At 40.3% G+C, this 14,318-nt stretch overlaps 1 protein-coding gene across 1 annotated transcript; it reads right to left on the minus strand.

Annotated features, from left to right (window-relative positions):
- Positions 1-11,275: 11,275 nt before the first annotated feature.
- On the minus strand, positions 11,276-13,562 carry LOC145441579 (uncharacterized). Its single transcript, XM_080319479.1, has one exon. The coding sequence runs from the start codon at positions 13,511-13,513 to the stop codon at positions 11,645-11,647; it is 1,869 nt and encodes a 622-aa protein (XP_080175605.1). The 5' UTR covers positions 13,514-13,562; the 3' UTR covers positions 11,276-11,644.
- Positions 13,563-14,318: the final 756 nt, after the last annotated feature.

Here is a 14,318-nt window from a genome sequence, read left to right on the forward strand (position 1 = left end):
TGAGTCGGACTTGAATACCGGGTCGATGACTTGGACTCGGTGGTGAATTGAAAATGACTCGACTTGACTCGTGTCAAAACTATAAAAGTGAGATTGACTAGTGACTCTGTTACAACCCTGCTTGTTTCCGTATAGTCCGGCTCGCTCCTATCGAACGACTCAAGAAAGGTCATCAAAATTCAACATCCAAGTGGCCTGCTCAATGATTCCCAAATCTCATGTGGCCCTTTGACCGAAAAGGTTGGCGCCATGTATTGGACAAATATAAAAAAAATCAATAGCCGCCTCAAAACTGAACTCTCCGGACTTTCAGCGGAACGAAATCAGCGACAATATTCTAAAAATCAAGTTTTTGAACGTAGTCCCTTTCTATAAAAAGAATGGATAGAGGTGATAGCCGATACTCATTCACGGTATAACGTAAATAAGACTTTATCAGTTTGAGCTTTGAGAATCTCGTCTCAGAGCTCGCAATTGAAACACAAATGGTCAGACACGTATGGTGTCGAATCATGTAGGTGTGATTTACCTAACCACCGTAAAACATCGAACGCTGTTGCATTACGATCAAAAGTGGTTTCACGGCTCCGCACCAGCCTTTTAAATCTGTCAATTTCCGCATCTAACTCCAATTTAACAATGAAACACTGTTTTTAACAGAAATCTATTATTGTTGTTGTTGTTGTTGTTGTTGTTAGTATTGTACACATGGTGTTCGGCTACAATGGCCTTTTACACCAGGTCTTAAGAGTCTGACAAAGCCATTAGCGTCACAACTGTCTGCCGGTGAGGATAACGAATTCAGCCACCGGTAGTAAAATACGTGAATCTGATAACAGTATTGTGAGATGAAACGGTATGCCTACATTCGCCGCTGTCGTCTTCAAGTGATTACGGTGGGTCGAATAGTGTTGGAAATGAATTGAAAAGTATTCGACCGTATCGTCGACGTATCGCATAAACCCATCTCGTGACATGCAATTCTGCGAAGGTGCCAGTGGATTCTACAGTGGCCCGTTTGCAATCTTATCAGAATTGATGAGAATGTACGTGAGGATATGCTGCAGCTTGGCATGATTGGCCATACAGAGGTGACCCGCAATATATGTAATTGATATTAGTATCGGCAGAACCAATGTAAAACATCGAACGCTGCTGCATTACGATCAAAAGTGGTTTCTCTGCTCCGCACAAGCCTCCTAAATATGTCAATTTCTCCATCTAACTCCAATTTAACAACAGAATACTGTTCATAATCGAAAGCTATTGTTGCCTCTTTGATTCCGGCTGGTCGGGACAACGGAACGACCGCGAAATAGCCGTCTAAGTTTGAACATCGGCATTGTTCCGAATATTCGCTCGATATAATTTCCATTATCATGGTCAATTTGGTCATAGTGTTGCGGCGCTCCGATTAATCGGAACAATCGGTCTTGACGGCTGTTTCGGATTGGTTCAATTGTCATGCTCACATTTTAATTTGTGTTTTCGGAATCAGTGCGACACTAGCTTTTGATTTAGACCAGTTGATCAAATTTGAGGTCTCGGGGTCTTCAAAATGACTTCTTTTCTCTATTTGTACTGGCTACTTGATAAAATTGTTAGGTTAGCTAATTTAAGCCTACACGCCAAATTTGGTTCAATTCCAACCAGTATAGCCTCATTGCTACAGGAGAAATAAGTTTCTGTTTATCACATAAAAATAAATACCAATATAATTGAAAATTATCTGTTCGCTCCATCAAAGTGTTAGGTTGTTTACAGAAACGATGTTCACCAAATTTGGTTCAAACCCAATTTAACGCAGAGCGAATGTTTGTAGTTGTATAATTGTATATCTGACTCCAAGAAAGGTTGCGTTTACAATTCGCTGCGTGTTTCTTCTTTCGTTCGACGGACCGGCGTACGGCCTTTCGTACGGCCTTGTTGGCTGACGTACCACGAAGCCTGTCTCTTGCACACGTATTCGATGGATCACACTGACGAATATATTTTGTTTCCGTCTCCCCGACTTGTAACTTTATTGAATGTCACGTACGGTTCAAAATGCAATATATTTCTCGCAATTGGTGAAGTACTTATGAATGTCTATCGACTTCCGAACCAGCTAATAATCATGAATGTATATCAACTTCCGAACCAGCTAATAATCATGAATGTATACATCAATGTCTCTACGTGGTATTACACACGTATATCTCGAAATGAACCCAACGTCGTACGATTTCATATTTCGTTATCTACGTTCACACGACAAATTATACGGCTCACAAAGGTATTATCAGGTTTCAGTTCAGGGAATTAGGTAAGGTTCACAACACTCCCTATTGCTCAAATCTAAAAATGGTGTGAACAATATATTTCGTTAAAAGTTCCCCCTTGCTACCCAAAAGAACTTGGTGTAAAAAAAAACGAATATATTGTTCAAAATGTTCGGTTATAAATTCCCCCTTTCAGCCAAAGAACTTTGTGTAAAAAAAAACCGAACATACCGTTCAAAACCTTCCATATTGGTCAATATCTCATACCTAGGGACATACGACATATGGACGGGGGCTAACCATAGGGACTGAAGCTAATCCTAGGGATTGGAGACAGGAAACGATTTTATATGCAGGGGCAAAAGTAAACTAATGAAACGACATACCATCCAAGCGTGGCATTCGGAAACCCTAAATTACATAACCATCCCGGGATGACACGAAATCACACCATTACGCCCTAGAGGCAACTGAAACGCAAACCAACCATATTAAGCGTTCAAAGACAACTAAAGAAATAAAAGACATTAACTAGCACAAAAGCGGTACTATCAGCAACATTAAAGATCACATCGCATGTAATCAACAAGTTAATGAAAATTTATAATAAAGAACAACAAAATGAAACACAATACAATGCAAGTCATAGACGAAACCAGTCTATATGCACTGACGAATGCCATCACGTGTATGCAAGGTCAACACCATAATTCATCCAGCAATCATGCTTCAAAACCCACAGAACATGCTATTCACTGTCATCAATCACTTCTTTTTCTACTTTCTCATTATTACTGTCAACCCGTCCAGCGGGAACAGCAACCATTCCTACCAAATCCGTGTTGTCTGTACACAACAACAGAGGGCTTATGGCAATCCCACAACCATTCTACAGTGACCATTTCAAATATGACGCAAAGTTCCGTGAAGCATAAGCGGGCCTACACGAGCCTAACATTCTGGTGTCCGCACATATTACTACAACGCATACCTTAGCAACGAGCTTCGGTGACCCCCACCTTACATTCTACGACGGGAGTCACAACATGATGCAGCAATCCTGCATTTACATAACATATCACTGTATAAAGCGCAATTTAACCGCGCCTATCTTTACTTTACGTTTATGCGATTCAACAATCGATGAAGCAGCAATCCTGCGTTTACACACATATCAATGCATAAGGCACAACTTTCATCACGCATATCTTCATTCTACGCGATTTAATGCAACACGTAATCATTCAAATGTCTTGGTCTAACAATTCGTCTCCCTCTGGACGTATATCTTGGACTTGACTCGTTTAGAGTTCTGCCTTCACTACATGTTTGGGTCATAGCGTTATCGTCCAAAATGGATTCATGCCCACGATTATCGCGATCGACATCCACAGGTACGCATTCATAGATACGCTCTCGGGACGCGCTACCAATACTACTCGGACAATCGCTCTCGGGACGCGTCACTAACACTACCCGGACAGTCGCTACCGCTGTCATCACAACTAGACAAAATTACATGTACGTCACCCGGATTTCCCGCGGAGTTTACAAATCAACAACATTAGGCGATCAAAAAAAAACACAAACATCACTTAATACCACAAAACAACACATACACGATATTACGGCAACATTAAAGGATACATTACATTGGGCATTCAGAACACCGATAATATCACTCGCACACGAACTAATCAGCAAGACACTGTTATGGGTATTAAAAGGCCTAAATTCACTTGCAATCATTTTATTCTAAATTGATATGAAACTTCCTAATTCATATCACGTAGCATTTAACGTTGATATATACCAACCGAACGAGAGTGTGCCCTATTTATTGTATTACATGCAAAGCAATGTTTGCAAATATCATGCACTACCGCGGTGCATATTTTCTCAATGATATACTCAACATAAGGGTATCGTCGTATGGCAGAGGCCTAATATCTCTTCATAAGGCTTGCAATATATCATTATTCATCACACGTACATATCAAGCTATTCAGCTATTGGATGCATCATGGCATCGAATAAATAGGGTAGCCTTCTTGCCACGGGTTTACCCGCACACATCTCTTAACAAAACATCATGCTATATAAGCACCTGCGTCATACATCTGCAAGCAGCGCAGTATTTGACCCGCAGGAAATGCGACCCCTACCTGGGTAGAGAAACCAATGATTGCAAGTTACTCTACTAAACTATACTTTGTCAATATCCCAATAACAGCAACCAACTAACGTCGTAGTGCAAGAGCATAAAATCGATCTACCTTAAATTTTTCTAATCCGTGTGATGCATTAATCAGCGATTTCAGAGCTCTGGGGTTCATGCCCGGAACTGTCTCGGCATAAAAGTTATTCCACTTCTGATCAATCGGAACATCAAAACGGTCCAACAGAACCTTTTTAAGCAAGTCGTAGCAATTAGGATCATGTGGGCCTGGAATACTTCCATCGATAGCGGCTAAGTGTGCGTCATTCAAGTTCCTCAACAAGATTAGATATTTAGCTTTTTGCGACCGCACATTTTCGCCCTCGAGCTGATGTTCAAATATTCTGAAATACAGCGCCGGTTCCTGCTTGTTAAAAGGTCGATCGATAGTGATCTCGCGAGAAGTGAATCTATCCAGAGATTCATTGTCACTACTTTCCACTCCCATTTATGACAGTGAATAGCAATTGCTCATGCGAGAATTGAAAATGATTACCTTTTCGTTGCCCGTACACGCAAATGTCGTACGGCACACAGACGAAGGTTCCGCAGCAATAACAGCTCAGCTTCTAGCACGAATTATTGGCTATATCACTGAGAAAACAAAATTAAAGTAAGCCACATGGAATTTACACCGAAATACTAGAAATCATCTACTTTTAATTTACTTATTTAATCGGAACTGGAATACTCACACCACTATACACATTTACAACTTATCTCGACTCTCTGACATGACTCAAAGAATGAATTCTGATATTTATGCAATTCACTACACACTCCACCGTCTCTGAAACCGAAATAAAATGCAAAGCCCTCTCCGGGAATGCTACTTAACTTCAAAATATGGTACAATCCTCCGTATCTTCTGCGCAGGCGCTCTTCGTTGTCAATTCTTCTTGCGAGAACGTCGCGATGCCTTTTGTTTCCGTCGTCGCTGTATTGCTGATTGATCTTTCTCGCCGTTGTGCAAGGCGAATCTTCGATTGTCAATTCTTCTTGCGAGAACGTCGCGATTACTTTTGATGTCCGTCCTCGTCACTGATTGTTGATTGAACGTTTTCACCTTCGTGCGATGCGTATGGTCTTTCTCGCCGCTGTGCAAGGCGAATCTTTATATTTATCGTGTCCGTGGTCCGTTGCTATATTGCTCTTTCTCGCCGTCGTGCAAGGCGAATCTTTATATTGATTGTCTTCTGTCGGTCGGCCGGTCGGTCTTGATTGATTGAACGTCGGGAGGTCACCACTTTAACGCAGAGCGAATGTTTGTAGTTGTATAATTGTATATCTGACTCCAAGAAAGGTTGCGTTTACAATTCGCTGCGTGTTTCTTCTTTCGTTCGACGGACCGGCGTACGGCCTTTCGTACGACCTTGTTGGCTGACGTACCACGAAGCCTGTCTCTTGCACACGTATTCGATGGATCACACTGACGAATATATTTTGTTTCCGTCTCCCCGACTTGTAACTTTATTGAATGTCACGTACGGTTCAAAATGCAATATATTTCTCGTAATTGGCGAAGTACTTATGAATGTCTATCGACTTCCGAAACAGCTAATAATCATGAATATATATCAACTTCCGAACCAGCTAATAATCATGAATGTATACATCAATGTCTCTACCTGGTATTACACACGTATATCTCGAAATGAACCCAACGTCGTACGATTTCATATTTCGTTATCTACGTTCACACGACAAATTATACGACTCACAAAGGTATTATCAGGTTTCAGTTCAGGGAATTAGGTAAGGTTCACAACACTCCCTATTTCTCAAATCTAAAAATGGTGTGAACAATATATTTCGTTAAACCCAAGTCGTGGAAGCGGAGTTATTGCAGTCGCTAAATTTGGATTTGAATAAAATAGTAATTACGGTCGGCACCACTATAATAAATATTTGAAGAATTGGTCACCGTAAATACTATTTTATTCATAATCCAAATTCTTCGACGGCCATAACTTCGCTTCCACTGGTTGGAATTGAACCAAATTTGGTGAACATCGTTACTATAGACAGCCTAACAATTTCATGGGGTGAACAGAAATTTTCAAATTTTTTGGTATTTATTTATATATAGTAAATAGAAACTTTCTTCTCTTGTAGCAATGCGTCTACTGGTTGGAATTGAGCCAAAGTTGGTGTGTAGGCTTGCATTAGGTACGGTTCTCAACATTAAATGACTTGGGAACCCCTGTGGCCGAGCTGGGCAATTATTTTTCTGAGAATAACAAGCAGAAATACGTTGAAGGATAAGTCAAAAGTTGGCACTATATGTGGTGCATGAATTCTAAAATGATGTTAGTCTGAGTTTTAGTTCTAGTAGCGGATTTTGAAAAGTGAGTAGTTCTAGTTTTAGTTGCGGATTTTAAGAAGTTGTTAGTTCTAGTTTTAGTTTTAGTTATCGTTCCTGGATTGAAAAATAATGAGTAGCTCTAGTTCTAGTTCTAGTTGCCCTTTTTGCACATCGAGTAGTTTGTACAAGTCTGTGCACGAGTCAGGGTTGTATCCAAATCACAAGGCTTCGAGTCACAAGTAAATCTCATTGGTACAGTGTTGAATCGCGTCATTTTCAATTCGACACCGAGTCAAGTCAGGGTGCAGAGGGTCAAGTCCGAGTCATAGTCTTATGATTCGAGTCCGAGTCTGTGTCATTGTGTTGACTGCTCGGTTTCCAGTTGAAGTCTTGTCATTATAGGGTTACCATACGTCCTCTTTTAAGAGGATATGTCCTCTTTTTTGAATTCTTTGAAAGTGTCCTCGGAGGACGCCCTTTTGTCCTCTTTGTTGAGAATTTAGGTCATATTTACTGCAAGATTGGACTGATATCCCGTAAATCAGCGCCGGAGTGGTGCTCCGGGTATTCCAGGAGCTGGGCGGGTAGTTGACCTTTATTTTTAGTCAACCATCTGACAATGTGGAGGGAAAAAAGTGTATTTTGGGCGCTGAGGGAGAAAGTTGACTTTTTCTTTGGTCAACGGACTCAAAGTGGGACAAATTTACCATTTTTAAAGAATTCTCCTCTGGATTTGCAAGTCTGAAAATTCTGAAAAAGTGTCCTCTTTTCAGATTTTCAAAATGTTGTAACCCTATGATATACCCATTTTATTATAACACTGTTTGGTGATATCGAATGGTTCGCATTTATAAAATACTAATTTTCCTCAATTTTGGCCGTTTCTGCTCTCATATTCAAGTACCAGTATACCAATAGATGAAATCCCGACAGTATGGTCACTACACTATTTTTCGAAATAACAATGAAACGTCGGTCTTGGTCGTCTGAGTCTCGAGTCATATGACTCGGTTCGAGTCATGAACCGTATTTTGAGAAAATGAACCGAGTCAAGTCGAGTCATCAGAATGTCGTGACTGGAGTCGGATTCGAGGCATTAGAGAATCCTTGTATGAACCCGTGCTCGATGGTTGTTATAGCAACCAGGGTTGAAATGACTCGAGTAAAGACTCGACTCGAGTCGAGTCATGTTTTCAAAATACGGAAATGACTCGACTCGAGTCAATCTGTGTATTGACTCCACTTGGACTTCATTTCGCATGACTCGAGCCAAGTCATATGACTTGTGAATCAGACGACCAAGACCGACATTTCATTGTAATTTCGAAGAATAGTAAAGTCACCGCACTATTGGGATTTCATCTATTGGTACTGGTACTTGAAAATGCGACAAAAATCTGTTCGAAGTGTGAAAAGTTAGTATATTATAAATGCGAACCGGAATCGCCTATGCCCATGCGTAACAAAAACAAATTTCTTTAGTGAGGAACACAGACTCCCAAGCTTTATTTCTTTGTGGAGCTCATCATTTTCTTCTGCTGTTGGCATATGTACTGTGAAGCTAAAATTGATCGAATGAAGTCGCATTGAATCACGCAGGACGCGAAGAAAATTTCAAGATTACTGAATCTCTTAAAGAATTTGGGAGTCATAAAGCCTATTTGCAGGTCCACTGCCGTCAACACATAGTAATTGAATCACATGTCAACGGCCGTATAAATTTACTTCTACGGACGCAGGTTGGCCACCCCTTGCAATATAGGGATAGCATATTTTGAGACCCAAAATCAGGCACTCATTACAAATTCGAAATTTATTATATTGGACGAGAATACGGGTAATTTGAAAACCTATATAGGATATCCTGTTGTGTTGCCTTAAAAGAGTTATGTTACCATCTCCACTCCTGCAAAACCAACGAAGTAGCTCGCAACTCGTATGTTTAAACAAACTTCGCTAAGTTGCGACCGTACGAGTTCATGACATTTAGCAGTAGAATAAAGGCAAAGTCGCATTTCTTTGTAGTTGCATAGTCGTAATGGTAATTTGGATGAAAATTTATTATTATTGACGGCTTACCAGCAAAAAGGTTGAGAGTGAGAGTGAGAGAGAAAGAGAGTGAGAGGAAGACAGAAAGAGAGGGAGAACCATAGCCCTAGATGTCAATAGCTTCTCAGTGCTTAGTGCTCAGAATTTCACATCCCGTGGTGGATTTGAGGGGATTTCGGTATTCTGGCAAAGTCAATATTTGGATTTACGGAATCAGTGCGTCGATAGCATTTGATTGATGCTAGTTATTATAAATTATCAGCTGTCCATGATGAATTACATTATCGAGGTGAGGCACGACTGGCAATTATCTTATACTTGTCCAGACGACAGGTGAGGTATTGCCTCACTCCCCTTCCTGACTGCACGTCACTGAAATGATCCCTCCGCAGTACCATGCTTATTGCTTAGGGCCGTAACAGTACTTCGTCAGCCCCCCTCAAAACGGTGGTCTCGGGCCCCTATATGATGATATATCGAACTGCTGGGGTGCTTCTCCCCCCAGACCCCTCAGGCCGCACGCTGTTTACCACTACTTGTAATCTACATTGGAGGCCGTTTACTGAAGCAGCATTTCTGGCGTTAATGCGCGAAGCGCGAAAGATTTCTATTATTCATGAATGATTCGGTCAATAAGATCGGGAATTGCATGTATATTGTTGTTGCAATCAATTTCTTGTCCTCTCTGCTCACGTAATCAGATTTACCGGTAGAGCTGACTGAGGTGTCTTGGATACTGTATGGCCCGTTGGTATGACTCCGTAGCATGATGTTATTTCGTGACCTCCTGTCTGCTATATAAAAAAAATAGAATCGCCCAAACGTAGGCTATTAAACTAAAAGACGCACACGATTTTAAATTGGTATTTCTTCACTGGCATATAATTTTTCCGTGCGTGATGGTATCTGTCTTGTGAGGTTCAGATTGCCGAGACAAGAACATTCGGCGGCCGTCATTTAGGCGCATATGGACAATTAAACCTATATGTGCATATAACGAAGTTTTCGGTCAGCACAAGGGCAGTGCTTTTCGGCCAAGGTTTTCTCGCTGCCGATCGTTCTGGCACACTTCTTGGAGTCGCATGTTACATGGCGTAAAACACTGGTTCTCAATTTTTTGTCTTCGCGGACCTCTTTTAGACCACCACGGACCCCGCAGACCCCCGCAAGTTTTCGTTCAAAATTAGCTCGATTATCGCGCAACCGTCATCTGTCTCGTGCAGTGTAGGCTATTGATAAACAGCAACAAAATGACTTTTCTTGAAAATAGCATCACAGTATATGTAAAAATTGGGTAGACTTTTATTATATAGTAACGAATTTTGCAGCTGTATTTATTGTCTTGAAAATCCGTGACTTCGATTGGATACGAACGAGTGCCAAAAATCCATTTTCACACATATATATTGGTGGCGAATGTAATATTAACGCGTAACGCTTTCGACGACAGATTTTTGTTGTGAGTTTTTAATAAAAAGTTCACGTCCAGCCTAGTCGTTTCTATCTGTCGTTTCTGGTCTGTTTGGCAGACGGGTCCATGAAAAGTATTTTGTCTTTGAAACCGCTCCGCAGAGCTAAAATGGTTGCCGACCCCTTCCTTAATACACACTTTATAGGGTTGTGTTCTGTGCATCCTTCAACTATTTGAAATCTTTTTATATCTGAAAACTCCTCAAAATATCAATGACTTTAGACAGACACACATTGAGCAAGCACGTGCATTGCAGTTTTGCACCAAAGCCACCCATGGTATGTATAATTTTGCTATGTCTTAAATTGGAACTTCTTTGAGTACGTTTCTGTGACTTCATTCTACGCTCAGCTCAGATAAGTGTTCTTGAGATGGCCTATCCACAATGTATGAATCTCAAAAACTTCAGATATCCAATACTAAACCAGCTAATCAGTGGTTCCCAACCGGGGGGGGGGGGGGGGAATTTTGAGATTTTTAGGGGGGAATATGACTTTGGCGTAGTATCGGAAGATACACTGGGTTCACATGGTTTATAGATTTTTGTGGTATTGAACTGTAGAAATTATTTCTTTACAATTGTACCTATCTTTGGCCGATTTTAGGCTAGGTGGCGGATTTCAATGTCTTCCGTAGATAATACACCCCCTGATAAAGTGAGGCTCTCGAGACGTTCTCGTTGGGCCCGCGACAGCCTCTCGACCAAATTGCTACTAAGCAGAAAAAAGCCAAGCCGAATTCGACACAAGGCCGCTGGTGAAATTGTTTAACTTTTTAGCCATACGGTCCCCAATCGACAGGAATCGGACATAACTGAATATGTCTGGCCATTAATTGCTCAGTCAACAAGTGGCTGGGCGTTAAAAAGCACCTTTTTTAGTCACAGGCAAATTTTTCATAGGGGGGAATTTTAGCTTAAATATCGGCCATTGGGGCCACGAGACGAAAAAGGTTGGGAACCACTGAGCTAACAGAATACATATCTGTAAAAGTATCAGTAATAATCACCCACGTTACAAGAACTGCAGCAGAGACTTTATTAAGCGTCTAACCGTCGAAGCGGCTAGATGCGAAAGACACAGGAACAACACAAGACATCACTACTATAACAGGGAGCGGTATAGAGCACGGCTGCCACATATCGACTGCAATTGTACATGTGAATATCCCTATGCATTTTATGAAACGTCCATGAATTTACGTCAGGAAATATTGGAGAATAAAATCGAATAATTGGACGGAGATGAAAAAAAACGTTTTTCAGATACTTGAATGTAATACATGTTAATGACTTCACCCCTGGAGTAACCCTTCGCAGTATATGCTGTCCCCCATGCATTTCATCCATGATTGTTGCTGCCAGTATGCACATTCATATGTCGCTGGAGGTTATTCTTCTGAGTAAACGCTCTCCCACATAAATCACATTTATGATTTTTGATGCCACCATGTATATACATATGAAGCTTGAGGAGACCCTTCTGAGAAAATGCTTTACCACAAACATCACATTCATGTTTTTTGACACCAGCATGCATATCCATATGTTTCCTGAGATTATTTTTTTGAGTAAATGCCTTCCCACATACATCGCACCCATGATTTTTGATGCCAGCATGCATATTCATATGAAGCTTGAGGTCTCCCTTCTGGGTAAATGCTTTCCCACATACATCACATCCATGATCTTTGATGCCAACATGCATATTCATATGACACTTGAGGTGATCCTTCCGAGTAAATGCTTTCCCACATACATCACATCCATGGTCTTTGATGCCAGTATGGATATTCATATGTTGCCTGAGTGCATGTTTATAAGTAAATGCCTTTCCACATATATCACATTTATGTTTTTTGATGCCAGCGTGCATCTTCGTATGAACCCCGAGGCTCTTCAGCTGGGCTAATGTCTTCCCACATACATCACATTTAATACTTTTGCTGCCAATATGCGTTTTCATATGACAATTGTGATCAATCTTCCTAATGAATGCTTTCCCACATATCTCACATTGATGTTTTTTGACGCCATCATGAGTATTCATATGAATTTTAAGGCAACGGTTACTGGTAAATGCATTATCACATACATCACATTTACGATTTTTGATGCCGGAATGCATCTCCATATGAATATTGAGGTCATTCTTCCTCAAAAATGGTTTACCACAAACATCACATTCATGATTTTTGACACCAGCATGCATATCCATATGAAGGTTGAGGTGGGCCTTCTGAGTGAATGCTTTCCCACATACATCACATGCATGGTTTTTGATGCCAGCATGCATATACATATGTCGCCTGAGTTTGTTCTTATCAGTAAACGCCTTCCCACATACATGACATTCATGATTTTTATTGCCAGCATGCATATCCATGTGACACTTGAGGTGAATCTTCTGAGTAAATGCTTTCCCACACACCTCACATTCGTGATTTCTGATGCCAGCATGGATACTCACATGTTTCCTGAGGGTATTTTTCCGAGAGAATGCTTTTCCGCATACATCACATTTATGATTATCGATGCCTGAATGCATATCCATATGAGCATTGATTTCAGCCGTTCTGATAAATGTTTTACCACATACATCGCATTCGCGATTTTTGATGCCTGAATGCATCTCCATATGAACCTTGAGTTCATTTTTCCTCATAAATGGTTTACCACAAACATCACATATATGCTTTTTGACACCGGCATGCATATCCATATGAAGATTGAGGTCGCCCTTCTGGGTAAATGCTTTCCCACATATATCACATCCATGGTCTTTGATGCCAGCATGGATATTCATATGTTGCCTGAGGTCATGCTTATAAGTAAATGCTTTTCCACATATATCACATTTATGTTTTTTGATGCCAGCGTGCATATTCATATGTTGCCTGAGGCTACTCTTCTCAGCTAATGCTTTCCCACATACATCACATTCATGTCTTTTGACGCCAGTGTGCATATCCATATGAGACTTGAGGTGGCTCTTCAGATGAAACGATTTCCCACATATACCACATTCATGACTTTTGATGCCAACATGCATATTCATGTGTCGCTTGAGGTCACCCTTCATAGTAAATGTTCTCCCACATACATCACATATATGAGTTTTGGTGTAGACGTTTCGAGAGAATTCTTTTTTGGCAACATCGCATGGATGATCTTTCAAGTCGTGATTAATAGATAATTTTCCTGACTCCATGTCGCTCTTTTTATGGAAATGACAATGGTGTTTATTTATTACAGTGGTAATAATATCTGTTTTCAAGTTCAAAGTGGTTATTACATATTTTCCACAATTTTTTCAGTGTATATACCGGTAAGTAGTTCTATGACAGCATGGCATGGTCCGATAATTATGGAACTATGAAAGTGTTGAACTAATCTTAACAAAGAGAAGCATTAGGCGGTAGAGAGCGCCATTGTCATGTTATTATATCTTGCAACAAAAATAATATAACATATTTTTACAATTTGATCGGATTTAATCGAATATCATCAATACGATCATCAGTTTGATCACTTTTGATCAAATCAAAATATAGTCAGATAGTAACATTATAAAAAAGGTAATGAGTAGGGCGATTTTTTTTTGACCTAAAAAACGGAAGATTTTGACCTAAAAAATCTAAATTTTGACTTTTTTTGACCTAAAAAAACTGAAATTTGACCAAATTTTGACCTTACGTATGCAAATTAGGTGTTTGCGCACATAATATCAAAATTGTACTACTTATCTTCATTTCTGGTTGGAACTGTCTGTCCTTACAAAGTAGATTGGCCTGGAAAAACGTTTTGGGCACAAAAACTAGCAAATTTTACATGAAAAAACGATTAAATAGTATATTCATATTGAAATGAACCGGAATATTTTCGGCTGACACTCGTCCGGGGTAATCGTCAGCAACTCGTAGAGAACTGGAAAGAACATGGTATATCAACAATCGTATCACAAAATATGACGTCATTTTTGTGATTTGGAGTCGACTTTTATCAAAATACACCAA

This window comes from Botryllus schlosseri, chromosome 1, assembly GCF_051294905.1.
Source record: "Botryllus schlosseri isolate E-star chromosome 1, Bs_hap1, whole genome shotgun sequence".
NCBI lineage: Eukaryota > Metazoa > Chordata > Ascidiacea > Stolidobranchia > Styelidae > Botryllus > Botryllus schlosseri.